This window comes from Tympanuchus pallidicinctus, unplaced genomic scaffold, assembly GCF_026119805.1.
Source record: "Tympanuchus pallidicinctus isolate F22 unplaced genomic scaffold, pur_lepc_1.0 scaffold25, whole genome shotgun sequence".
Taxonomy (NCBI): domain Eukaryota; kingdom Metazoa; phylum Chordata; class Aves; order Galliformes; family Phasianidae; genus Tympanuchus; species Tympanuchus pallidicinctus.
The window spans coordinates 5,128,972-5,155,083 of NW_026294742.1; the positions used below are offsets into that span (position 1 = coordinate 5,128,972).

The 26,112-nt window shown below is 44.3% G+C and overlaps 2 protein-coding genes across 4 annotated transcripts in view; one reads left to right on the top strand and one right to left on the bottom strand.

Moving 5' to 3' along the window:
• HSCB (HscB mitochondrial iron-sulfur cluster cochaperone) overlaps nt 1–26,112 on the bottom strand; it is a 169,224-nt gene that overhangs the window by 69,231 nt on the left and 73,881 nt on the right. The gene's annotated exons all lie outside the window — the stretch shown is intronic.
• The window catches only part of TTC28 (tetratricopeptide repeat domain 28), a 125,993-nt gene that overhangs the window by 51,458 nt on the left and 48,423 nt on the right, over nt 1–26,112 (top strand). For all 3 annotated transcript variants that reach the window (XM_052689454.1, XM_052689455.1, XM_052689456.1), the window contains 3 exons: nt 17,416–17,563; nt 19,899–20,171; nt 20,859–20,989. In XM_052689454.1, coding sequence (XP_052545414.1) covers nt 17,416–17,563; nt 19,899–20,171; nt 20,859–20,989 — 552 coding nt within the window. The remainder of the gene's footprint in view (nt 1–17,415; nt 17,564–19,898; nt 20,172–20,858; nt 20,990–26,112) is intronic.

Sequence of the window (26,112 nt, forward strand, 5' to 3'; positions counted from 1 at the left end):
GCCCTTCGAGGGGTATTTGAAGGAAAGGTGATTGTTGTCCCTAGAGATCACAAGGTGCTGGGCTGAAGGTTGGTTCTGATGAAGTGCATGACAATGAAAAGAAACGCGTGTATGTCAGAGTTCTGTGAGGCTGGCAGGCTGACTGCTGGGTGCGTTTGAACAGCATTTGTGCAGAACTGTACCCATCGTTGTCTCGCAGCGTACAGCACTGCTGAGCCTTTTTGCTCTTAGGGAAAGTGGGAGGTTGCCTTCATAAAGCCATGCTCAGTTCACAGGCAGGAGGAGCTCAGGAGCAATCAGGTAGATGGTGCAGCTCTGCTGATGGCCCACTCACACCAGCTCTCTGAGTCATTGCAAGGTACAGTTTTTGGTGTCTTCTCACCCCCACTGCGTACGTGCATTTATGTGAAGGGAGCATGAAGCTGTGTAAGGAGTGCCTGAGAGTCGACATGTGCATGTGGAGTGTGTATTTAATAGAGAAAGTGCATTCCCTCGCTATTGTGTATTTCAGGATAGGGGCTTATTGATTCAGGTGCCTGAAACAGTGATGCTTTCAAGATGAATTTCCTTTGGGAGCAGTAGTGTGAAAGGGCAAAGGGGAAATGATTAAAATTTAAACCTTGAGAAGCTGTTGAATTACGTTGTCATTTTTTAAATGAGGCTGTATGACTGAAGGAAGAAACATTTTGGGCAACTCCAATCTGTTTTTAACTACTACATCCCCATCTAGGGTAGATTGCTGATAAGAGGCCGTGGAGTTAAATGCTCTGTTTGGCACAGAAATGTCAGTTGGTTGGAGATTGCTGTGTTTGTTGTGTATAGAGGAGATGCTCTCACTGAGGACACTGTGGCTGTCGGCTGCTTCTACCCTGGTTTACTGTAGCAAATTTCCAGTTGCTTTTCAAACACAATCACAAGCTGATATGTCAGCATGATTGTTTGATAGCTGCTTCTCTCAGCTTTCCATCCCCCAAAGAAAATTCTACTGTGTGAGAAGTCTTACTGACCAAAAAGAACAAGCTTTTGCTGACCCGAGCATGCAGTGTGAACACACCGTTGGACACACAGCTGTTGGGTGATGGAATGTGCAGAGATGGTCCTGACTTCTTACTGAACGTGGGAAACTGTCACTGTTTCTGTCCATCTGCTTCTTGTTGTTTGTCTGTGCCACGTGCACACGGACACAGTAGCCTGGAATTTCCTGTGTGACGGAGGAGGAGACCAACAAGTATTTGTATTTATACTGCTAAAAAGAGACATCCTGTTTTGTTACATGTTTGTCCTTGGCTCCACAGTCCTTGCTGGATGAGAGTGTTGTACCTAAATCAGAGTCTGAAAAGTAGAAGTAACTGTTAAGATCAGGAGCAGAGGACTGAAAACAAGGACTGTACAAACCTGATGGCTGCTGAGTGCAGCACGCCTTGGCATAATAGGATGTGGCAGAATGTATTTGTAAAATGTTTTCTTTTTGTTGTTTTATTTCTTGTAATTGGCTGGAAGAAGGCAATGTGTTGATGGTAGGGGAAGAGATGATGTATACAAGGGATGACTGGATACTGACTGCCGGTACACCTTCACTTTTGTCATAGAATCATAGAGTGGCCTGGGTTGAAAAGGCCCACAATGCTCATCCAGTTCCAACCCCCTGCTATGTGCAGGGTCACCAACCAGCAGCCCAGGCTGCCCAGAGCCACATCCAGCCTGGCCTTGAATGCCTGCAGGGATGGGGCATCCACAGCCTCTTTGGGCAGCCTGTGCCAGTGCCTCACCACCCTCTGGGTGAAAAACTTCCTCCTAATATCTAACCGAAACTTCCTCTGTCTCTGTTTAAAACCATTCCCCCTTGTCCTATCACTATCATCTTGTTCTCATCTTGTCATCTTGCTGTTTTTTTTTCTGTTTGTTTGTTTTTTAGTATTTTAGTACTTTTTCAAAACAAAGAAATGAGGAGAACCTCACCATCCCTTCCCCTAAAATCCCCCCATTTTGGGGTGGCATGGTTTTTCAGCAGCATTAGAAATTGAAAGGTCCTCAGCAGGGGCTGTGGCAGTCAGGAGGAGCCAATATCCTTCACCCTTCGTTGACAGATAGGGGGCCAAAGGCACACAGCTTGGTGGGAAGATTCATGGCTCTTGAATGACAGCAGGGTAGTATGAATTCTCCTCGTTGTTTTACTTGTTCGGAGTGTTTCAGTGCTTTCATGCATTTGCTCTGTTTCTTTGCCAAAATTGTTGACCTGTAGAACAGAGCTTTGAGAAGTTAATGTGAATCTGGGCTCAGAGATACCAGCTCGTTCACAGCTCCATCAACTTTTCATGGTCTTGATTCCAACGGGAGCAAAAAGAGTACAGAATACATTTTAAAAACATGTTGATGCTTAGTCACCCTGTCTCTTGCATGTTTAACTTAGTTTTTTCCTTCATCTGGTTCCTGAGTATGTAGCAGGAGCCAAAAAGTCGCTTTAAGTCATATTATATGATTGTCTTTTTCGCCTGTGAGACTGTTAAATTGGAAGGAACATGGCTGAGATGTATAACCTGTGACTGTATTCACTGTGAAGTGCAACTTTGGAAGTAAATCTCTGCAAGGGGATTGAGTTACTGTGACTTCTCGTGTGGTATAAACAGCGTTCCTTTAAATTTACATCAAGCAGAGCTGCCATTGCTTACCAATCTAATGGAAGCTTTGGTAATTGCTTTTGTAGGTTCCATTTATAGATCAGACTTCTATGACTAAATTTAATTACTTACAGCTGAACCCAGTTGAAGTAGTAAGCTCAGAATAACCTCTGCCATGCTGCAGTGGAAGCAGCACATTCTCAGAAAAAGGTATTTCCCAATTGTTCTGTATTTCAAATAAGAGTTCTCTCTTTTGCTTATTGATGGTACAGTTAACTGGAGAATGTAGCTCTGCAGAATCCTCCCAGCTAATGCTATGAGCCACAATGACAGGCTGCTCTCCTGTGACTGACGATAAGGAATGTAGTGTGGAGCTGGTTACCCCAGGGAATGTATGACATTATGTAAGTTCACAGTGCTCATAAAAGACATTTTCCTTTTTGGATACTTAGCAAGGTTCAGCTACGAAAAGCAAAGAGCCTGTCTCATAGACAAGTGACAGTGAAGTCTCAGGTGTGTTCAGTGAGGAAGAAAGAAGGGAGCATCTGGTCATCGTTGCTGATTTCATTTTTCACCTTTCTCTCTTTTTCAAATAAATAGAGATGTTTCTTTAATAAAACCAACAGAAAACATTATCATCAAAGCCAAGCGTGCTCTATATCCAATATATTTTTTCTTCAAATAATCTGATGCTGCACAAAATTGGCGTAAGCACAGGTGGAAGGGGACATTCATCAGTGAGTTGCCCTTCCTGCAGGAATGCTGCAGCACACGGCTCTGCTCCTGAGACGCTGCCCTTTCTTCCCAGAGAGGTGCTCAGGGGAATAGCTCAGCTAGGAAGGATTCTTCTGTCATTTAAAGGATGAACTGGAAGGTAATTACTTATGTCACCACGTCAGTCGGTATTGATGTGGGCTGCGTCAGCTCTGTTAGATGTGGATCAGTCTTTGGTGGTTGAGAATTGATTTAAATCCTGCCAGCTTTGCTGTGTTTGGTGTGTACTGTGAATTTATGTTATCTATGGCAGATTCCCAAGGCAGTCTGAGTTGTGCTGTTTGACCCTGTTGCACATTTGACCACCCTGATCCTCCTCTCTCCCATCCTCAGAAGCACTCTGCATCAGAAGCATCTCTTTTTTCCTCTTCTTTCTCCTCTTTTTTTTCCTCTCTTTTTTTTCTTTTTTCCCCTTTCTAGTCCAGTGCTCATCGTTACATCTGATAAATCCCGAGATGTATCTGGGGCAACAAAATTAGTCTGAGGTGATTCATGTGTAGGATGAAAAGCAAAAGACCAGTGGCTAATTTATACAGCTCAAGTCTTCCAACCTGCTCATCAGCTGTACTTATTTTCTCAGTATCCTATTCCTCTCCATACTCCAAAAATTTAGGATTCCCAAAGGTAGTGATGAAGATTATTTAATAAAGCATGAAGTCTGTATCCTGAATAAAGGATATGTTTGCAAAAAAGCCATTACTGAAAATACATGGCACTAAAATGCAGCCAGTTGTGCATTTAGCTCACAGGACTGTGCTTAGGCTGTAGGTTTGGTTTAATGCCACAGTGTTTCTAGGATTTTATGAATACTGCTAGAAATAGGAGCAGAGATCAAAGGTGTTGCTGTGCCACGAGGATGTGGGTGAGTACTGTGTGATAGGAGAGGGGATTCTCTGTGGGTTTTTTTGTTTGTCAGGTGTAGACTGTGTTTTCTTAATACAGTACAGCATAGCATGGGAGAAAAACTCTATTACAAAGCCAAATATGTTCTTTATTTGTAGGACTGTGGGCACTGACATTTTCAGATTCTTGTCATAGTTTGGTAGCGCTCTGCTCCAGGTTTACATACACCAACATCATTAATTTGTGGGGTTTTCCTGCAAGCCAGCTCCCTTAATGATCAGATGAGGAAAATGGGCTAGCTGCTGCAATTAGCCAGCTCTTCAGGGCTGCCATGTGTAGTGCTCTGAGGGCAATGTGAAGTCAACCGATGCATCGTGTTTGATCTCGTGTGCTGCCACACTCCATTTAAAATTGTCTCAGTACTTAAAAAGTAAGATCAAAATGGAGAAATGTGGAGGGTTTGTAGAGCTTGAAGTTGTTAAGCTTTAATATCTTTGAGAATAAATGAAGTAGCATGTTTGAAGGGATTAGAGAGGATTTTTGAGAGAAGGTAATTGATTTAGGGACACGTGCTCCTTTATTTAAGGCAGGATAATGCCTTCTGGCTGGACTGTGCTGCAAGAAAAGGTAAGTGTATTTTTTACAGAATCATAGAATCATTAAGGCTAGAAAAGACCTCTGAGACCATGCAGTCCAACTGTCCATCCACCTCCAATAGTGCCCAGTGGTCACATCCCAAAGTACTACAGCCACCCTTTCCTTAAACACCCCCAGGGACGGTGACTCCACCACTCCCTGGGCAGCCTGTGCCAGTGCCTGACTGCATTTCTGAGAAGATGTTCTTCCTAATATCCAACCTGGAGATGTTCTGTGTGGTTTGTCCCTTAGTACTTAAGTACTGTATTTATATGTGTACAAGGATGAGAGGTGCTAGCAAGGAGTTCACAGAGCAGCAAAGCTGACTACGTTCAGGCAACAGTCCAAAGCTGCAGTGATGCAATGTGATGGAGTCTGCACGTATGTATTGATAGAAGCATAAATGAGAGGGGATGGGGGGAGAGTGTGTCAGAGCTGGAGTGAAGAGATGAATTATGAAGTGCAGAATTATTAAACTGGTGAAATGTGGGTGAAAACAGGCTTGGGATGGCTCCTCTGTGTGAGGAATTATACAGCTTATTAGAGCATGACCATTGCTGATTTGGGATTTACCTGTTGCAGCCCCTAGCAGTTTGGCACCTCCTGGTCAGTCAAATACTCTTTGAATGACAAAGCAGAGGAGTGCAAGGCAACTAAAATGAAGCAGTTGCGTAGCAGGGAAATAATTTAAAATGTACTGCTTTCATGCTATCTCTTGACCCTTTCGGGGCAGTTCAATAAAATCTGGTAGTTTCTATAGCAACTACTAAATTACTTGGTGCTTCAGAGGTCTGGGATAAAGGAGGCAAATCAATGTAAGGAAACTCAGGGTCGATGTTTCTCCCTTTTGTGTTACAAGAGTAGTGATCTGGCAGAGCTACATGTGACGCTCATCCTGAAGAATTTTTCCCACGTTCACCTTAGCCAAACAGATTTATATATTTAGTGTTTCCACAGGCTGGATTTCCCTCCTGTCCCTATCGTTGGCTTTGTCCTTCTTGGCAGGCGATGCTGACTGAGCAAAGTTGAGATGACTGCAGGCTGGGAGGCAGCAGTCCTCCAGCACAACTACGCCCATGTTGGGAGAGGGAGCTGCACCTGCTGGTGCTGCCAGAAGTGACTGTGGGTGGAGGTTTGGTGTAGGAATGATGGTCAGGAAAAGTCCTTTTGAGTGTTCTGAGAGAAGTGGCAGAGCTGCAGCTCTGTGTGGTTCAGAGCATTCCTCCAAACATCCAGGCGCTCCGTTTTAATGTGTCCCTCAGTTTAGTTGCTTTGGCCTTCTTAAAGGATAACAGTAAATTCCACTGTTGGTTAAGAAACAAGTCATGACTGTTTCATAGATCCACTTATGCTGCTTGCATTCTTGACCAGGAACTGTTAGTCCAGCCACTAATTGTCTGGTCATTTAGAAGTGATTATTTCTTCTAATGCACACTGGACTTGATAAAGTTGATTTTTTGGTGGTGTTTTGTTGGGGGCCTTTTAAGAGCTGCCCATTGCTGAGCTGAGATTCCTGGGTCCTTTCTGCAGTGCTGCTCGTTTGCTTTGTGCATTCTTGCTGCGCTGTGTGCCAGGCCAAAAGTTGTGCATGCATTTTTAGAACTGAAATGAAAAATACGTGAAGTGAGTTGGTGATGTGAATGGAGATGGTAGAGCTCCTGAGGAAGAGGATTAGAAACACTTGGTTGATTTTCTTTGAAAGGCGGATTCTCAGGGAATGTCCTCTCTACTGTGTCACAAGATTGCTTCTAGGACTCATCTCCTTGCTGAGTAGTTCAAATCTGCCTGCAACAAGCAAGAGCAGAATCAGAATTCCTGAGGTGAGGCGAGTATGCATCATCTTATGATTGTGCTTACCCTGTTCTTAACCTCACTGCTAACTGAAATAAAACATACTTTGCTGAGGCTTGGCTGTTCCTGGGCAATTAATTCTGCAGAATCCTTGTCTCCCACCTTTCTGTCTTCTAGACGGATGGAACCATTGTGTTTCTGAGCTGGGACTAACAAGCTGGACTTGACACCAGGATTCATTAATAATTGCGCTTCTTCACTCAGAGTTCAAATGTCTCGTATTGGACTTGGGAACAGAAACAGAAATCCTCATACAAAGTTTGAGATTCAAGGAGAACCCAGTGGTCTGCTACAAACATTAAAATAAAAAATCAGGCAATTGTCTTCCCTGCCTGTGGCTTAGAAATACCGTTGTGTGGAGTGATAAACTATCCGCAGCATCAGCTCCATGGGCAACGTAAGAATTGCACAAAGGGACTGCATTAAACACGTGTGTTTCATTTGGTTTGTGTCAGAAATATTTGTTGCTAAAACCGGTCCAGGTGAGTGACTGTGGTTTCCGAAGGAACCGTGGTTACCTTCTGTCGTAATGCTGAAAGGGAAATAGAAAGCTTACTTTCACTGGAGCTTTTCTCCCTTGGATTTTCTGTATAACTAAGAACAAAATCACTTGTCTTTTTATTACAGCTGAACCTTGCCAGAGTTGCTAGTCTTTTTCAGTGACTTCATTACTTTTCCTACATAGTTGCATGATTTTAACCATATGAAAAACTGCAAGATTCAGTATTCAGCTTAGGTAAATGTCTCTGTAAGTGGGCAGCATCCTCAAACGTCTGCTGATGTTACTAAGCAATCTGCAGACAAAAAGACCTTCACTTTCCATCCTGTTTTGGGATGACTAACTAATATGGCTGTTAAAGACCTGAGCACATTCAGGGTGTCAGAATTTAAAGCAGAAATCACAAAGTAGCAGAGTTTTGTTGAATTGAAGATGGCCCAATCTAGTTCCAAATTGCTGCTGTGCAAATTATTGTCTCTGTCTTCCAGCTGTCTTAATTTTTGCTAAATCCTTTTTAATCTCCATTTACTTCATTAAATCGTAGAGTGATTTGGAAACCTGAAAGATCACCCAGTTTCCAACCATCCTGCCATGGGTGAGGTACCTTTTACTAGATCAGGTTGCTCAAAACCCCATCCAGCCTGACCCTGGGAACTCCAATGTGGAGAAATATCTTCATTTCCAGAACAACCTTAGGTGTTTTTCAGAATGGATGCAGTCAAAGGGAAGATGAAATGGGTTGATCTACCAGGAATTCAAGGGAAGGAGGCAAGACACGGAGCAGTTTTAGAGACAGCGAAATCAAAAGGGTCTGATCTTCTGGGCAAGAGAAAGAGTGCCTGCATTTGGAGAAAACCAGAAGTGTGGAGGTAGTTCTGGGGCTGAGCCAGGGCCCAGCTGCCCTGTGGGAGAGGAGCAGGGTCACCAGGATGCATCCTGCTGGCCATGGGGTGTCACAGGAAGGCAGTGGCAGAGTGGTTGGCCGTCTTTGGGCAAGGCCTTCTGTTGGCAGCTTCATTCTCGGCAGCCTGAGCGCCGCCACAGGAGTAACAGGGATTGTAGTAACATTCTTTGTCCTGGTGGTTTAGGCACCATTGCATAAGAAACAGAGTCCTCTGCAATGTCTTGGCTGTGCGTACTGTGAGTCTGAAAGATGGCTGTGCCTCCATTTTTGTATGGCAGTGCTGCTTGAGTGCATTGTCCTCGTGTGCTGCTGGAGCTGAGTGCTCCGCTGGATATGGAGCTTGCTGTATGGCTGTGTGCTGCACTGTTGCTGGAGGTGCAGATGTGCTGCTGATGCTGTCTGTTGGAGCTGCTGGCCCAGAAGGCACAGACAACAATCATAGCATTATTTATTCTTAAGTCCAGACTTCCAGATTTTGGTCATCTTCAGTAGTCTCAGTGCACATCATTGCACGATGTTAGTTTTACTGGCTGCCTAACTGCTGACTAAAGACCTCCTGTCTTAACTGTGAATCCAGATCACCTTTGTCAGGACCGTCCAGTCCATAAGAGCTGCATTTGCTGACAGAGATTTTGAGATGTCCCTGGCTGGCTTTGCTGTGAATGCCAAGCCTTATGACAGTGGGCTGACCAGATGCTTTAATGTCTCATTTCTGGGTTTTGTTGTGGGTTTTCAGTGTGATCCACCTAAATTTGCTCAGACTGCCAGTCTGCAACATGGAGAAATGCTGATGGGGAGGGACAGTCATTTAAGCTGCTGCTCAGATGAGGAATTCAAAGTGAGGCAATGAAACTGTGTGCTGAATAGCCAAAGGAGTTGTTTTGGTGGATGCTGTCTTCTTTAGAACACAGTTTTTATTTTTCCCTATTCCTTCTTTGTACTGCTTTTCATTTGTTTTTGTTTTTGAGAACACAAATAGTAGCATATGTTTGTATATTCTTGAGTTCTGCAAAGTTTCTCAACACATTAAATGTTGTTAGAATTGGGAGGGTTGTGTGCAGATGTGCACTTGCAGATACATCTCAAATGTTTACATAATATAAATCCTAGTTCAGACCTGAAATTAGATGAATAATGTTAGAAATAGTCCTGCCACTGCCCCAAACTTAACCAAGAAACACCTTACAGATGCCACGTAATCAATTTATTCTTCCATTAAATTGCCAGTAATTCTGCGCTAGGATTGGTGTTACTGCTGAGCAGCATTGGACGGTGGCTTATCTTTTCTTTCATACCTCTTAAAACAAGTTGTGTAGCCACAAGCAGAGCAAAATGTTGTCCCTGCTGAGCTGCAGGGGAATTCTAGGTGGTGCTGCACTCACTTCTGTGTCTGCCAACCTGAAACACCAGGCTGTATTTGATGTTAGTGGGTTGCTTGTCTGCAGCACTTCCCTCCCGCCCTGCCAGTCCTTAGTGTTGGATAAGATGTAAGAGCTGCAGGCCGTAAAGGTAGAAAGAAGGTTTGCACACCCTGTTGTTAGGGGTTAGAGACGCTCTCTGAAGAGCAGGCTCTAGATTGTAGCTTGTGTTTCCAGAGCAAGCCTGGAGTAAGCAGGAAAGGAGCAACGCCACCATATGGAAAGCTGTGCTGTTGATTCTTCTGCTAACTAAAGTAAGTGAAAATTGGATTCAGTTACTAATGATTATATTTAGATCCTGTGGGAAAGTGATTTGTGCACCTTCTCCCACTGGAGGTAGTGGAAGCATGATTCATAAGAAAAATTAAAGGCTCTTTTGATAAACAAGGTGTGATATTTTACCTGCCCCTCATTGCTGATCGTCCTTGTAGACTCCATGGGACCTAGAGGAAATTTCCACTCTCAAATGGCATAACTTTTGTTAGAGACATCTTGGAAATGGGAAGAATATAAAGAATCTGTGCTGCAGAAACAATGTGTTTGTTAGATCTCTTCCTGTTTATTTAGGGCAGGCTCTGGGGGTGGGTCAGGTGCCAGCTGAGTGTACGGACTTGGGAGGAAAATTGTCTCAATGCAGTTTTAACTGTGAAAGCAGGAGTTGAATGCATATGGACTGCAAGCAGTATTTATACATGTGCTGCATGTGTTCTGAATTAAAGCACATTCTTCCCTCTCCCCACATTCCTGAAATCCCACAGCAGAGATTTGTCCTGTATTTCTCTCTAACATTTGGCTGTAAAGCAGTTACAATGGGAGAGGAAAGATTCAACCTGGTGCCTGGCCCCAAGAAGCCATAGTGACTGTTCCCATGTTTTGCTCCTTCAGTCGTGTGCGCTGTATTCATCACATGTTGGCTTTGCTTGCCTGGAGGCTGCGAGGAGCAGCCCCCCCAGGGTAGTTGGTACATCCCAGTGGAAGCATTCTGCAGGCTCAAGACAGGCCGGTTAAACGCATCGGAGATTATTTGTGCTATTTTCAGAGTCATCTGCTGATCTGGCAAAGCGAGGGAGCATTGTGGGAAAAGTATTTCTAAACGTTTGCCTTTTCTATCCAGACAGTTGGTTGTCCAGGGCCTGAAGCTGACGTGAATAGAAAGGTGTTTTGAATTTCCTCCCATGTGTACAATGAGAGCCTTTGTCTAAGACAGATTTTTTTTTTCAAGTTTTTTCATGTTTATTTGACAGTTGTTTTCTGCTCCAAGCTCTTCTGATACCATTCCAGTTTTGTTCTTCCATCTCCGTTACCCAGTCACAAGTCATCCAGCAGCTCCTTCTGAAAGTGAGTCACTCCGGGAGCTCGAGGTTGGATGACAAAATGACCACATGAATTCTAGTAAGGCGGGTTGGGCACAGAGCAGGCGGTGCTGTGGTATTGCCTGCAGGCCTTGCAAGGACCACCTACAGAAAGTGAGGGGCTGGGCAGAGCAAAGAGAATGAATTGGTGGAGCTGCAGGAGCCCACGGTGCCCTCAGAGGAGCCTGTCTGGCTCCCACACGAGGCTTGCAGGGCCTGCAGCATCCATCCTGGGCCACGCTGTGAGCAGCATGGGCTGCACGAGCAAGATGCCTTGCCCAGCCTTGGTGATGAAAGCCCTGATAGTCTTTGCCATCACACTCACAGTGGGCAGCGTGGATAGCCTGTTGGTATGTTGTCCTCAGCTCATCGTGTTCTTAGAGGGACTGCCCTGCTTCAGAGAGGAATTTGGGATTCCTGGTTTTCTAACAGTGACCTTAGATGGCCATGTGGCAGCGTGCTCCGATGTGCCAGCTGATGTCCCAGTAGTAACTGTTGAAGAGTATTTATTAACAGTACCGTATTTTGTCCAGCCAAAAGTAGAAATTGACTGCTTTTAGAGGAATACTTGTACCCTGGTACTAAATCTTATTCCAGAAAGATGAGCTCATGCTTCAGACTTACACGAGACCGTGGTAAGATGGGACTGAACTCCTGCAGCTGCTTTTTCTCTCTAATTCTTTTAAGTGTTGCATAGGAGACATGCTTAGGATCTGAATGATTTATTGCCATAGGTTCTGCAGAGAAAAGTGGTATGAGCCCAAAGGGTTGTAGCAGAGGCTGCTCCAGATGCCAGTACAGTATGAATCTTTGCTGTGAAAGCCTACATCCATGGTCTGAACAATTAAAATATATTTTGATCCTTATCTGGTAAGAAAAGCACTGTATTATCTGGAATTTACTGGAATTGCTTGTGTTTAGCAGAATTTGGGGAAATGTAGAAATGTTACTGTGTTTTTACCTTCATCATTTGTTTGGTATTAATTATAAGCCGGTTGCTCTGCCTAGAACAGCTTTTGTGTTCAGAACACTCTTAATATCAGTCGTTTCAGTGATTGCATTTGCATTCTGATCCCATTTCAGATTGCACCTGTAAAAATTTAATATCCATGTTCAGTGACAGAGATGGAATTTGAGGAGACGAGGACCAGAAGGCTCACAGGCATGTTTGTATTTACAAAACCAGAGGGTCAGATTAGGAAGGTCTTCTTTCATTTTCTCCTCCTGTTAATAAACTTTTCCTAAAGCCAAAGCAGAAAAAAAGCCCACAAAAATGATACATACCATGAAAGTATGGCGTGTCCTTTCAGCACGGGACAAAAAGGCAGCTCTGAAAAAATGCAGAGGGAGTCGCATCTGAGGAAGGAGGAAGGAGCTGTTAACTTCTTGGTGGGCCCTGTGCTGGATCTCTGCAACTTCAGATCGCTGATGTTCTGTATGTTGGCTTGGTGTGTGAGCAGCCCTCATTACGGGGCCAATTTTCTGCAGGGCTTTGAAGCATCAGCTGCCAAATAAATTCTACGAGTTAATGAGAATGATTTATTTTTGTTTCCAGAGTATCGGGAATGCTTTCAATATTATTGTGGATAGAAAGTGCTAATTATTCCCTTCTTGTCTCCTTTCCCAGCCTATCTCCACTTGGCTGTATGAAGTCTGTATATTGTCTGAGCTGCTGGTAGTTGCCCAGCTGACTGAAAAATGCCCATAAGAGGCTGAGATACGACCTGGCTTCCCCAAGCAGAAGGTCTATAGTGTATGCGCTTTCTCTTACACTAACAACCTCTCTTGCTTAGTATCAGTGACTTGATAAGATCAGCTCTTTGCTAAAGCTGCCTTTTACCTTTTAATCCTCTTCACTTCCCCACAGGCTCCTGCTGGTTGTGCCTCTCTCTCTCACTGTTCACCAACAGATGCCCAGCACCAAGCATGGGCTCGCTGTGCAATGCCAGCCCCTGGCATGGCAGTGAGTCTGCAGGTGGAACAGCACCAGAGAAACCATCTGTGTTTGAGGGGATGCACCCAGGGCCAAGTTTCAGCTCACAGCAGGACTTTGCGTATGTTTGAAGTATTGTAGATGCTCAGATCATCCTTGCAGGTGTGCCAGAAAGATAGGTACAGAGAGAAATGTTTAGGTTTGGTTTCACCTTACTGTAGATCAGAATGAGTAATTTCAGTGCTGGAATATAGGCCAGTGAAGGAGATTGTCTGTAATGTTAGTTTTCCCATGTTAGTCCAGTGATTTCCTTCCTGATCCAGCACGAAGGAGAAGGAGCAGGATGTAGAAAGAAAAGAAATCGTATCTTTGTTAAGTGTTATTTACATTCCTCTTCTGCCTACTGCCTGAATGTGAAAGTGGAACAGCGTGTGTTAATATGTGGGGCCCAAGAAGGAACATGTGTGAAGTGTAGATCATCCTTCCTGTTCTCAGTTGGTCTGTGTGTGTGTGTGTGAGTATGTGGATGTTTTGCTGTTTGCATTCAGATGTAAGATAAGCACTTAATAATGCCATTATCTTCAGAGGTTGTAAAAAGATGTCAGTTATTGGCTTTATTAATTATGAAAGTGTGTGAGCAGTTACTGGTTCTGCTGCGTCCTTCTTTCTTCAGGCTGTTCACAGTAAAGTGGAAAAAAATCTCAAGGATTTCCAAATGGAATTGCTGAAACAAAGAAATTCTGTGCTATTTGGATAATGTGATTCATGGATTTAAGCATTTAGTTTTAAGCCTAGCTTTCTAAAGATCTGAGGTTTATGAGATTACTCTGCTAGTCCTATTACAATTGTTCCTTAATTCGTTGACCAATTTAAAGGCATGTTGAGAAGTCAGTCTGCTTTGCTACCGATTGTTGGTTTTTGTTACAGTTTTGTCAGCTTCGTTAGGAATGAGTAAATGTGAGCTTCTCTGAATGCTTCTTGCAAAACCACAAAGTAATTGTTACCTGTTTTGTGGAAGTGGGGATGTGCAAGGAGGGAGGAAACTGGAAACACAGTGAGGCAGCTGAAGGGAGGATCTGCTTCCCAAAGTGATTTCAGAAATGGGGAGCAACTGAGCAGCCAACCCTTACCAGAAAGCCATCGCATGGGCTGAAGAACTCTTCTGTGGGGTGCTTGGGTCTGTACCTTTATCCTGTTCCTCAGATCTCCTGGATCGGGCAGTGGGGTTCTTCTGTCTTCTCCAGCTGGAATTCTGTGTTACGCTGAGGTTTAATGAAGCAAGGAATTTTGGTGTAATGGGTCTGGTGCTACTTAAACAAAACGTGTTTCTACCAGAAAATCTCATTAAAAAATAGGTGGTTAACATACCAGTGAGGAAATACGAGCTGTCCGTGGGACTGTAATTCTTTCCATCTAACTGTAATCTGTTAGCTTCAAATCTGCAGGAGCCCTTGGCCTGCCTGGAGGCACACGGCTGGTTTCACTGCATCATCCTAGTGACAGGAGCTGGAGAAAGGAGACTTCTAGATAGTACTGGATGCTGTGCCTGTCTGCTGAAATAGTGCTGCACCTGAGCTAAGGGCCTGGCAGGAGAAGTCCTGGCTGATAACTGCTTAAAATACTCTGTACACATCTGTTCATGTTCTATTGGAGACTAGGGCCAGGCTGCAGGAGGTGTGAGATGCGGTGTGACCTGGGGCACATGAGGATATTTGACTCTTAACAGGAACTCTGATACAGACAATTTACAAACGCATGGTGTATCTTCCATGCCTGCCTATGTAAACTAGAATTTGTAGCAATAATCAGTCCTCCTGTATGTTACCCTCATCTCCATCTTTGTTCTGGTGTGTCACATTTGTTTTCTGCTGGCCATGCAGCAGATCTGTGAAAGAGAGAATTCAGGGTAATTGAATTTGCATACTCAGAACATATTGCAAATGTCCATGAGCTTTGAATAATTAACATAATATATTCAAATAAAATATAGCTGTCAAAAGAAAATGTGAAAGCTCCTCATTTCTATTCCAGAAAGGTGAGAGACTGGGAATGACCTGAGCACTCATGCAAATTTTGCAAACTGCAGCACTGATCTGTAATTGGAGGTAATTTGTGTATTTTATGGGAAATGACCATTATTGTTGCATACAGTGATTTTTTGTTTAGTGTGTTCAGATAGACCTTGGCTCGTGGACCTGTGTTTTCATGCAGTTCTGTTAGGTCGTGGTGGTCCTCCTGCATAGATAACTCTAGCTGCTCTGAGGCTTCTGTGTGCATTTCCTGATTGTGAAGTGGGTTTGGAGCTCTGCAGCAGTGTATCAGCAGCAGACCTCAATGCAGCTGTTCATAAAGCAGTGTTTGTTACCCACTGTTGGGTTGAGTGCTGTGGTCAGGAAAGGACTGGTGCCGTTTTCCCTTAGAAATAAGCAGCTGGAGTAGAAGTTTGTGAGGTGTGATCTAATGCAACAGGGCAGAGAGTGGAAAAAATGCAAGGGAATGTTCCGTTGTCTTTGTATCATGTTGAGGATGCAGGGAGCTGCAGTCAGAAAGCACCTGCTGTTGTTTGTCCTGTCCATAGCTAAACATCATCCTCTTGTTCCTTTAATCTTCTTGAGAGGAATCAATCGGCTTTTCTCACCTGGGAATCAATCAGTATGATTTTTATCATGGAGCAAACACTTGTGATCTTCACGTAGCACGATTAAATTGCTGAAGTGTGTTGAGGTGTGGGAAGGTTCTGTCTGTGTCGGGGCTGGAGAGCTGCACCGTGTCTCATTCCTTCAGCTGCAGCCCTGGCTCCCTGCCCTTCCTTTCCTTTTCCTCTTCCAGAGGGTGATTCTCTCCATTTCCTGTTTGCAGATTTCTTCCCTTGATATGGAGTCTTCATTCCAATGCTAAAATAATTTGTGAATGCTTCTTTTGGAGAGGAAATAGACGCTGCAAGTGCCTTTTATTTATTTTGTTAAAGGACTCTCGGGAGCACAGTGTGTGCAGTGTGTGCAAAGGGTTCTGCATAAGCTGGAAACTGGAGGAGAGGGGAAAGAAGGGTTGTTTGCAGGAGCAAAATTGGCAAAGATCTTCATTCGGTTAAGATTAATAGGCTTTTCTGTGGAGCTCTTGTTTGTATTCATACACAAACAATGTTCTGGGCTGAACTGATGCTCTGCTTTGTGTTTCTGATGTGCCACCTATGCAGGTAGGATGCATTATGAGAGAAGAGTTGACAGGCTTCTGTCTTTCTGTAAAGCACGAGATGTGTGGTTCGCCTGCACGCGAGATGAAGCTCCCTTGCTGGCTGCTGTGTATTTGTGCCCTCATCCCTGATAATTGGATTAGGCAGGCATATTTGTCTTGGGTCTGTGAAACCAGCCTTGTTGGCCTGAAAGGCCCCCATCAGAGCCATGCTGCATCAACCTGCCTCTGTGATGAAGCGGTATAGAAAGTAATTAAATGATAATTCTGGGAAAAAAAGGACTTAAGAGCGTACACCATGATTGAGGTGACAGCATGCGTTGCTTGGAGAGCTCATGGTGATGGCTGCTGCACATTTATTAGTTCTTTGTATTTCCTTTGATTTAAAGCATAATGCTAGTAATCTAATTAACATTGAATTGGTTTCCAGTACAGTAGCTTGTTTGGTTCAATAAGAACACATTTATACTAAAGGTTAATGAAAAGAATTTTACTTTCATTGAATTCATTAAAGATGGTTCTACAATCAACGCTCGCTAATGGAAAAAGGATTAAATATTCATGTCTATAAATTTCTCTTGTCATTTCTGATTTTCCTTGATCTCTGCCTCCATGGGTTGGATTCTGAAAGTGTCTGCAAGTTCTAATAGAATAGCAGTTTGGATATTAGTTGAATATTTGTCCTGTTTAAGTAAAAAGACCTCCACATGTGTATGCTGAATGTACTGTAAGCACGGGTTTCTAGTGCACATGGGGACAGATGATACTTCCAGTAATTGCAGGGCTCTTGCAGTCAGGAAGGGAGTGACTTTTTACATGGTCTGATAGTGGTAGGACGTGGGGGAGTGACTTCAAACTAAAAGAAGAGAGAATGAGGTTGGATGTGAGGAAGCAATTCCTCGCTCAGAGGGCAGTGAGGCCCTGGCAGTGCTGCCCAGAGCTGTGGTGCCCCATCCCTGGAGGAGCCCGAGGCCATGGATGGGCAGCCTGAGCTGGGGGCAGCCAGCACACGGCAGGACTGGGGGATCTCTGAGCTCCCCTCCAACCTGTAATTATACAGGAACGCAATACTGGGAGCCAAGCTTAAGGAGTAGTTCTTAAAGCACTTTTTAATGTAGTGTAACCTGTTCTCTTCTGTTGTGCATCGTAAACATCAAGTGCTGACCCCCCTTAGCACTTCAGAGGTCTCACAAAGGCTGAGGTACTCACACATGATGGAAATAAATGACCAAGCTGTGACGCTGGGTTTTTCTGATTGTAAATTTCTTTGTCATGACCAAAGAAACCTTAATGAGATGGCATAGCCCAGCGTACACCAACGTGAGATGGCCCACGGATGGGATGTTTGTGACTTGTAGCAGTGAAGTGACTGGCATTTCTTCCCTGTTTTTGCAGGCATACTTCCGACAGGGCGTAGCCCTTCAGTACCTGGGTCGCCATGCAGATGCACTGGCAGCGTTTGCGTCGGGGCTGGCGCAGGATCCCAAAAGCCTGCAGCTTCTGGTCGGCATGGTCGAGGCCGCCATGAAGTCTCCCATGCGAGGTAAGTGCTGGTGCAGATCAGTGCAGATGGAGAGATGTGTGCTACTGTGGCCCTGGCTTTGTTTTCACTTGAAACGGTTTCCCACGATGCTCTGATGCTTGGCCATTGGGCACAGAGGGTCTTAAATGCTGAGGGCCACAGTTTGCCCACAAGAGCGTTCAAGCGGCTTTTCCACTGTAATAATGTTTTTCAAAACACAATGTTCCAGGAGGCAAAAATCTGTTCTGCTGGTTCACTTGTATTTGGGAAGAACCTTGACATAACGTGGAGCTTGAGGTGGTTTTAGCTGTAGACTGCTTTGCTTCTCTTTAGTAATTGTCCTCGTTTTAGAGGAAGGTGGGAGTATCCTCTTCATTCCATTTCTCTGTTGCTCTGTTTCTTTTGCAAGCTCTTTGTTGTTGTGTGCTGGCTGTATTTCCTGAGGGGGAGCGCGACAATTCCCATCCTCAGCAGTGCATCCCCAGGGCTTGGGGGTCAAGAAGTGCTGAAATGAAAGAATATTCCCTTCAGTGTTATATTTTTTTACAGTGTTTTGTTTTTTTTTTCCATCCCTTAAAATGAATTCATTTAGTATTCTCCATCCTGTATAGCAGTTAATATGTGAGGCTAATTTCATTTGGTACCCAAAGGTACTGTGGCTGCTGCTTAGAATGCAGGTGACACAGTATTTCTGTGTAAGCATTCTCCAGATTAACTAGATGATCTTACTGTCCCATCATAGTGCAGCTGTGTATCTATATTGCTGCTCCCTACTGTGCTTCTTGGTGTTGCTGCTTGCCAGTTGTTATCTTCCCACCGAGTATTTTGGCAGATTTTAAATTAGCTCTGCTTATAAAGTATTAGTTTTAATTTGAGTGTGTATGTATGCTGTACTACTGTATTGAATATTCAGGGTCTTAGTCCCACTCAGCTGGGCATTGTGTGTGCAAGCACTTACATATTTGTTATGTTTCATTCTGCCCCCTTCACAAGAGCTTGCTGCCTGAGAGGGGCACCTGTTCAGGTGTTACAGGGTAAAACCTGTCCCTTGAAATTTGAATCCACTGGATGATTACTTGGAGCTATGGTTAGATTGATGTGAGTGGAATCTTCCTGAGAAGGAAGAGGAGCAGCTGCGAAGGCAGGAGTTATAAGTATTAGTGATGTGCTAAAGATTATTAAGTGCAGACCCTGAGGGATCCAGGAAGCGCAGCTTCACAGTGTGTAGAGGAAGCTCAAACTCTCTTGCACAGTCAATGAATCAATGTTGCTACATCTTTCACGTGGTTGTGGTTATGTCTCTTCCCTCACCATTCGCTGCAAGAGATGTGATGGCCTCCATGTCTGCCCTTCCATTACCATGCTAGCCCTCCGTGTTCCACTTGACTTCAGAGTAACCAGGAGCTCTTCCCTCTCTTCCCCTATGTTTCCCTGCATTACCTAGCTAGAATTATAAGCTCAGGAGTTGAATTTATACCTGCTCTTGCAGTGTTGTGCCTGTTAACTGGGCTCTATCAGCAACAGTTAATCTTGTGTGCTGGTGGCACGTTACAGGATTTCTGTCCTCTTACGTCTGCTTTTAATCCTAGAATCTGGATTGCATCTGTTGCAATCTTCAAGCAAGTGTTTGCATCTTCAGGCAAGTGTTAAGTATCTGTTGTTTTCTTAATATGCATAGTGAGTGTAGAGAGGCAGAGCTGATGAAAACAGGAAGCAAATGGCTTCCTGAGCTTGCTGTGGTAATGTTGATTCAGGTGAGATCATCTAATCCAGAAATCTTATTTAGTCATAAATTTTGAAAATGTAACTCAATGTGATCGGTGGGGTGCAGCACAGCACATGGAACAGGAGTCCTGTTACACTGATGTCCTTCCTGAAACATGCAGCCACGATGTTTAATAAAGCAGTTAGACCCATTTGCACTAGTCTGTCAGGTGTGGTGCTGTTGTTCTGCAGGTGTCCCTTTGGTCACCTCTGTTAGTGCATGTTGTGAGCTGTGGTATCTGAACAGATCTGAACAGCCCATTTCTAATCTCCTATGAAACCTCAGGTGTTCTCTGTATTCTTTCTGCCATTAGACCAGCTTTCATATTGTAGGATGAGACTGATCTGAGTTCTTGTGCTGTCTTCTTGAAGTGCTTTTTGATCTGACCTGTCTCGTTTTGCTTGTACTGGCTATTAGATGATGTATTTGAGCCCTGAATTCCTGCAATAAATTTTAGTTTGATTTGAGCAGTTTGGCTCTGAACTCATTGTGTCATTTGGTTAACAGAAATGAGGGTGAAGTGTTAGGCTGATTTCTGGATGCAAATAACTTAGTTTTTTGAGTAACTCTTCTTCCCTTCTTGTATTTTAGAGTCCCTGGAGCCAACCTATCAACAATTGCAGAAGATGAAGCTGGACAAGAGCCCCTTTGTTGTGGTGTCTGTGATTGGCCAGGAACTTCTGACTGCAGGCCATCACGGGGCCTCTGTGGTTGTACTGGAAGCTGCCCTGAAGATTGGCACTTGCAGCCTAAAGCTGCGGGGATCGGTGTTCTCTGCACTGAGCAGTGCTTACTGGTCCCTTGGGAACACAGAGAAGAGCACCGGATACATGCAGCAGGACTTGGACGTAGCCAAGACTTTAGGTAGAGTCCTCATCTCGGTCATTTGAGTGCTGGATTGGTGCAGATGGAACAAATTGATAGTCGTGTGAATGGTCAGCATCTCTGTATAACACTCAGGTGTGGATGATCACTGAACATGCTAAAGTTTTACAGGGTTCTCTACTGTCCTGTGCATGGCGATAGGTCTTACCTTCTGTGGAGAAGTGCTCAAAGCCTAAAATGAGCCTTAAGTAAAGCAGTCTTTTTTTCCTCCTTTTTTTTTCCCAAAAATTAGATAGAAAAAGGCAGTTAGTCTGAATTTCTGAGGCTCAGAACGCAGCAATAAAGGTACTTTGTTTCTGAGCTGAGCTGCAGAATTGTTTTCTGGAGAAAGCTGGCATGCTCGTTATTTCCTTTAAGCCTAAACCACTCATTTGTTTCCACAAAGAGATTGCTGATGTTGAACAAGGAATAAACATGGAAGATTGGGAGCTGCCAGGTGTTAGGCCAAAGAGAAAATCAACATCATTCTAAAAGTAGATTGAGGGTTACTGTAGAAGTTTCGAAGGCCAGGGAAGAGGATGAGGTTTGGCTGTGCAGTGAAAATGAGGGTAAATTTGTTCTGATCTTGGCTCTCACATTGGAGTTTCACTGCAGTGTGTTCTGGTCTTTCTGCTGGACTCTTCTGGTGACTCCTTGTTAGCTGACCTTTGTTTTGTTGTGACTCAGGTGACCAGACGGGAGAATGCCGAGCTCATGGGAATCTGGGCTCCGCATTCTTCTCCAAAGGAAATTATCGGGAGGCCCTCACAAACCACAGACATCAGCTGGTGCTTGCCATGAAACTCAAGGACAGAGAGGTAGGAAGATTATTTAATAAACCATAGTTTGGATCGGAGCTGCATGGTTTTCTGAAAAAGATGCCATCGTGTCTTAAAGCCTTATCTGTCTGCTTTGCTATTGAGAGAATTTTTAAGCTCTGTAATTTCTTTTCCCAGCCTCTCACTTTTTGTAATGGAAAGGGCATGTTCTGTTAGATACAGTATCTGTGTTCAGGTGGCATGTGGTTTGGTTGGCACTTGTCTGCCCCTCCTTTTACTCGAGGAAACAATCCACTGACTGAGCAAGTCATTCTGCCTCTCTTCCTGCCCACTGCCCATAGTCTCCCAGTAAAGACCTCCTGAGTAGGCATCAATACAACATCTCTGCTGTTGAGCACTGGGTGTCATCAGCTCTCACTTCCATGAGGTGTATATGCTGCCGATTTGAACTCTGTCAGGATGCATCTTGTGTTGTGTCTTCTCCAGGCAAGTAACGAGCTGGGTCCCTGCCCTAAAAATTCACAGTCTGCCTAAAATGTGGTTTGTTTATAAAGTACTGAAAAGAAAAATAATCCATGCAAACCTTAAAATACAGTGTTGTGTAAAGTGTAGGTGTTGTTTGGACTGAATCTGATTTGTCTTTACCGTTTACCATTCAACTCTCCAAGTGTTTTGCTGGGCTTCCTGCCAGTCCAGAAAGCATGGACTGAAGAGTCTGTCCCAAGAGATTTCCACTGAAGGGTCACTATAAGGACAGAGCCATAATTTCAGTGCAGATTACAGAAACAAAAGATTTCTTTTCCTCCTCCAGTGGGTTCCCCTCTGCTGTGAGTGGGAAAGCAGAGAGCGTGTGGGTTGTGTGGCACAGGAGGAGAGGCTGGCAGCAGCAGGGCAGGTGTGAGTGCTCACTGTATGTGAGTGGTTTTGGGGAGACAGAAAACTGGGGAACAGGTTTCCCATTGAGGACTTATTGAGAAAATCTATTTCAAGTAGTTCAGTGCTTGCTGAAGTTTTATTTTACAATTTAAATAGCAAGTGAACTTTGACATGCTGCATCTTTCTGTAGTTTCTGAAAGGACTGTGGCTGGGGGAGGAACCTGCTAGGCATTTTTGTGGTTACTTTACCAGCTGGAAGACCTCATGAATCGCTCCTGATTTTCCTATTACTATTCGTGCAAGGCAGAGGAGCTGTTGCTCATCGTTGTTTTTCTATTTTTCTCGGTTAGGAATCCCTGTTCTTGCTAAGAGTCAAATCTGTGTAGCTGTTCCTACGCCGTGCTGTTTCTCTAGGCAGCAGGCACCCCTCCCCCAGTGCAGGGGGGGAGGCTGAGGAAGGAAATTGCAGGAAGCTGCCGGGAATTGCTGAGAGCACAGCAGCCTGCCTGCACCGAGCCCCTGAAATGGCCCAGGGAAGCACGTGCTGATCTGTTCTGCTGACTTCAGGCTGCTGATCTAAACAGATCCCAACAGTCGATCTGGGAGGAATCCAGATAATGAAGTCTAATCATGATAGCTCTTAGTTTATAAACTGACACATCTGGGCACGTAATTAACAGTTATTGACAACAAATGACTGCTTGGTTTAGAAAGAAAGCTGAGCTTCTTGGATTTCCTGTAAGGATGTAACCACAGGAAATTAATTTGGCGCTTTCTTATGACATCATTTTGACCACAGAGCTTCCTCTGAACAGAAAGCTGTTTTTCTTGGCCTCCTTTGCAGACATTTTTATAATGCAAATACTATAAAGTTGCAGTAGTGCTGATGTGAATTCCACCAGAAGGGAATTTGGTGTGCAACTGAAATGAGGTAATTGTTTTACCTCCAATTGTCCAGAGAATTGGCTTAAAAGGTAAAAAATGCTCCTTTGTATGTGAGGCTGCTGTCCTCAGAGGGAGCGTTGGGTTCCGAGGCTGCTGAAGCAAATGGCTGTACCAGAGGCTTCTGCTGGGTCAAGTAGCCCATAAACTCAGGAGGAATTTGCAGAGGTTCTGGCTGCAACATTCAGGTGGCTCCTCCTCCGCACAGGCCTTCAGAAGGGCAGCTTTGTCACCTGGCTGGGGAATCATCTCAGCTGCTCAGATGGACTGAAGATTTAGGGTTTTTTCTCCCTGGCACAGGGAGTCAGCACAGCTCCTTTAACGAGCACCGTGTCATCCCAAGCACAATCCCTGTGTCCAGATATGACATCCTTTCTTTACAGCCACAGCGTGGAAGAAAAGTTCAGGCTGGCTTCTGATACTTCTGCACACAGAGAGAATGGAGCAAAAATATCTAGGATTTGACATACCTGCAGTGTCTTCAAGAGAGACCTTGGGATATTGATATCTTGGTCTGTGCTGTTGAGTAAAAAGACCAGTTTTTGGTAATACTGTAATGGACACTATGAAGTAGCCATCTCCAGAGTGTCACTTCACTGTGTCATTTTTTGTTGACCCGCAGTGGCTGATCAAGAAACTCAGATAAGCTAGTTCTTTGAGATCTTTATTTTGAGAGAGAGAGTTAGAATAGCACATAGAAGAGTGTAGTTAAGTCAGGAACCTGGAACTGTTAAGGGACCTGGTCTTTCTCTCCATGTGTTCTTTGAGTTCCTGTTGAACAGATGATCCAGTATTGTGGTCAGTGGGATACCGTGCTACAAGGATGGCAGCAGGTAGAAGAAAAAGGAAGGTCGGCAGGAGCACGTAGAACGACAGTTGCCTCTCTTCTGATGGTGAATGCAGGAGTTGAACTCCTGAGCAGGTTATGGAAATTACAGCACAGTTTGGTAGTTGTGATTTAACCTGGCAGGTGGCCCAGCACCGTGCAGTCGTTCACTCATTCCCCCCCTTCCCTGTGGAATGGGGACAAGAATTTAAAAAAAAAAGAAGAAAAAAAAAAAAGCAGAACTCATAGGTTGAGATCAAACTATTTTCTAAGATAAAGAAAAGGATAATAGTTATCACTATACATGTATGTATGTATATGTGTGTGTATAACAAGTGCACAAGCAATTGCTCACCACCCTCTGACCAGTGCCCAGCTGGCCCCATGAGCAGCAGAAGAGAAGAGGAATAACCCCCACCCCCTTCAAAACTTCTCCTGCATGATGCCATATGATATGGAATATCGCTTTGGCCAGTTTGGGTCAGCTGTCCTAGTTCTGTTCCCTCCCATCTCCTTGGGCTCCTTGCTGAGAACAACCTTGTTTCTGTGCAGTGCAGCCTGGCAGCAGCTATAAACATCAGTGCGTTATCAACATTGGCTTTCCCCTAGAAGCAGAAACACAGCATCATGCCAGGTACTCCAAAGAAAACAACTCCATCCCAGCTGAAGCTAAGGTCTGTCGTTTGTCTGTGAAGATGAAACGGGGCAGATTTCAGCGTGGGCTGTCTTGGCCTGCTGCAGACTCTGGGATTGTACTTAAGAATCCCAGTGAAGTCTGTGCTGCTGCTCTTACAGTGTTCTCCCCTGTACTGGCTGAAGCAAAGCTGCTGTGCATGCGGCTGTCCACATTTCAGCCATGCCACTTGGCAGCATGGATACTGATGGGCTGTTCCTTTACAGCCCCAGGTAAATAGCATAAAGTTTGACCATACCTTCCTAAGTGAGCACAGCTCATTTGAACACTGAAGAGCCACCAGGACTGATGGCCAGCAGCTCTGTGTTTGTGTGTCTTATGGAGCACATCTTTGGGCAGATCCATTGGCATTAGCTCCAAGTAAGACCTGTGTGCAGTGATGGAAATGCAACACTGTTAGGCTGGTGGGGCCCCTAGGCATAGGCTTTTCTTTTTCTTGTTCAGAGCCAGCTGCAGGCTGTTCTAGTTTAACCATTTCTGTCCTGAAATGATGGCACAGAGTTTGATGCAGGGGCTAGAACTCCTGAATAAGGACAAAAAGATGTGCTTTCTAAGCCAACCCTCTGTTGTGGAATGGAATGTTGACTCTGTTTCCTTGCTGCTGGAACATGCGTGGGTAAAGAGATAAAGCTGTATCCTGCACCAGCAATAGTCTTGCATTCCTGTGACATATTTCATACTTTGTATTATAAAAATGTCAGTGCACATTGTCTGTTCATTAATGTGCCAAGGAAAATACATACTGGCAGATTGGGCTGTTGCCCTTTTTTCCAGTTTTTACACAGCACGCATGAAAGGGCAGGGAGTTTTACACTGAGAGATACCCTAAACCAGCAGCCAAGGTAGTCTTTGTGTGGGAGGAAGAGTGACAGATTGTATTAAGAGGGAAGACCAGGGTTATGCTGTTTCAGCTCATCGTCTTTACATGTCACAGAAGCTGGCTGCGAGGAGCATAAGAAGCTTGCAGGCTGGGAGTTTTTCCTCAGAGACAGCTAAAGCCTGCAGTTATATTTGTACAGTACTTCTATCAGAAGAGTTATTTTTCTGCACCAAAAGAGATGCAATAGGGAAAGACTTGAAGCTGAATGCATTTAGGCTAGAAATAAGATCAAAAGTTGTAATGGTGAAGGTAATCAGATGTTGGCAGACTTTGTATCGCTTGGAGACATTAAGTCAGAGCTAGTTGTCTGTTCAGTGCACAGAAAAAAGCTGTGACCTTATTAAAGGAACCACTGTAAAATGTTGTAGTCTAAGCTATCTGGAAGCTGCAATGAGGTCACCTCTGCTCTATGGATACCGAGTCAGAAATCACTGAAGATTAAATATCCAGAGCAGGTTTCACCTGTGACAGCATGGAGAAGTACCTGTAACTGAAGACAGCTCCACAAGGAATAAAGCAAATTGCTGGTGCTTCATGGAGACATTGTGGGGCAGAAGATTGGATGCAGTAATTGTTTTAAGGTCCAGGTAAAAGATAAGCCGTAACAAATTCCCGTGTCATTGTATAAATTGCTTTGTATGTGTTAGCAGGATGGAGCAGAGTTGCAAAGCAAGGTAAATAATTAATTAAATGATTAAGCTATTATTTAGCATGACTTAGGGTTGAACTTGACGTTGAAATGATCATATCCCAGGAAACGCAGGTGGTGCGTTTCATTTCCTAGACTGCCTGTTACCTGATCAATGCAAGATGTTACTGGGGATGAGGAGGAGTGTTACAGGGTCATTTGTCATTTAAGCACCTGAAGATGCCAGAGAAGCCGTGCCCTTCAAATCACACCATGTAGAAGTAGATTCTTTCTTCGGACTCATTAACCTGCTTCC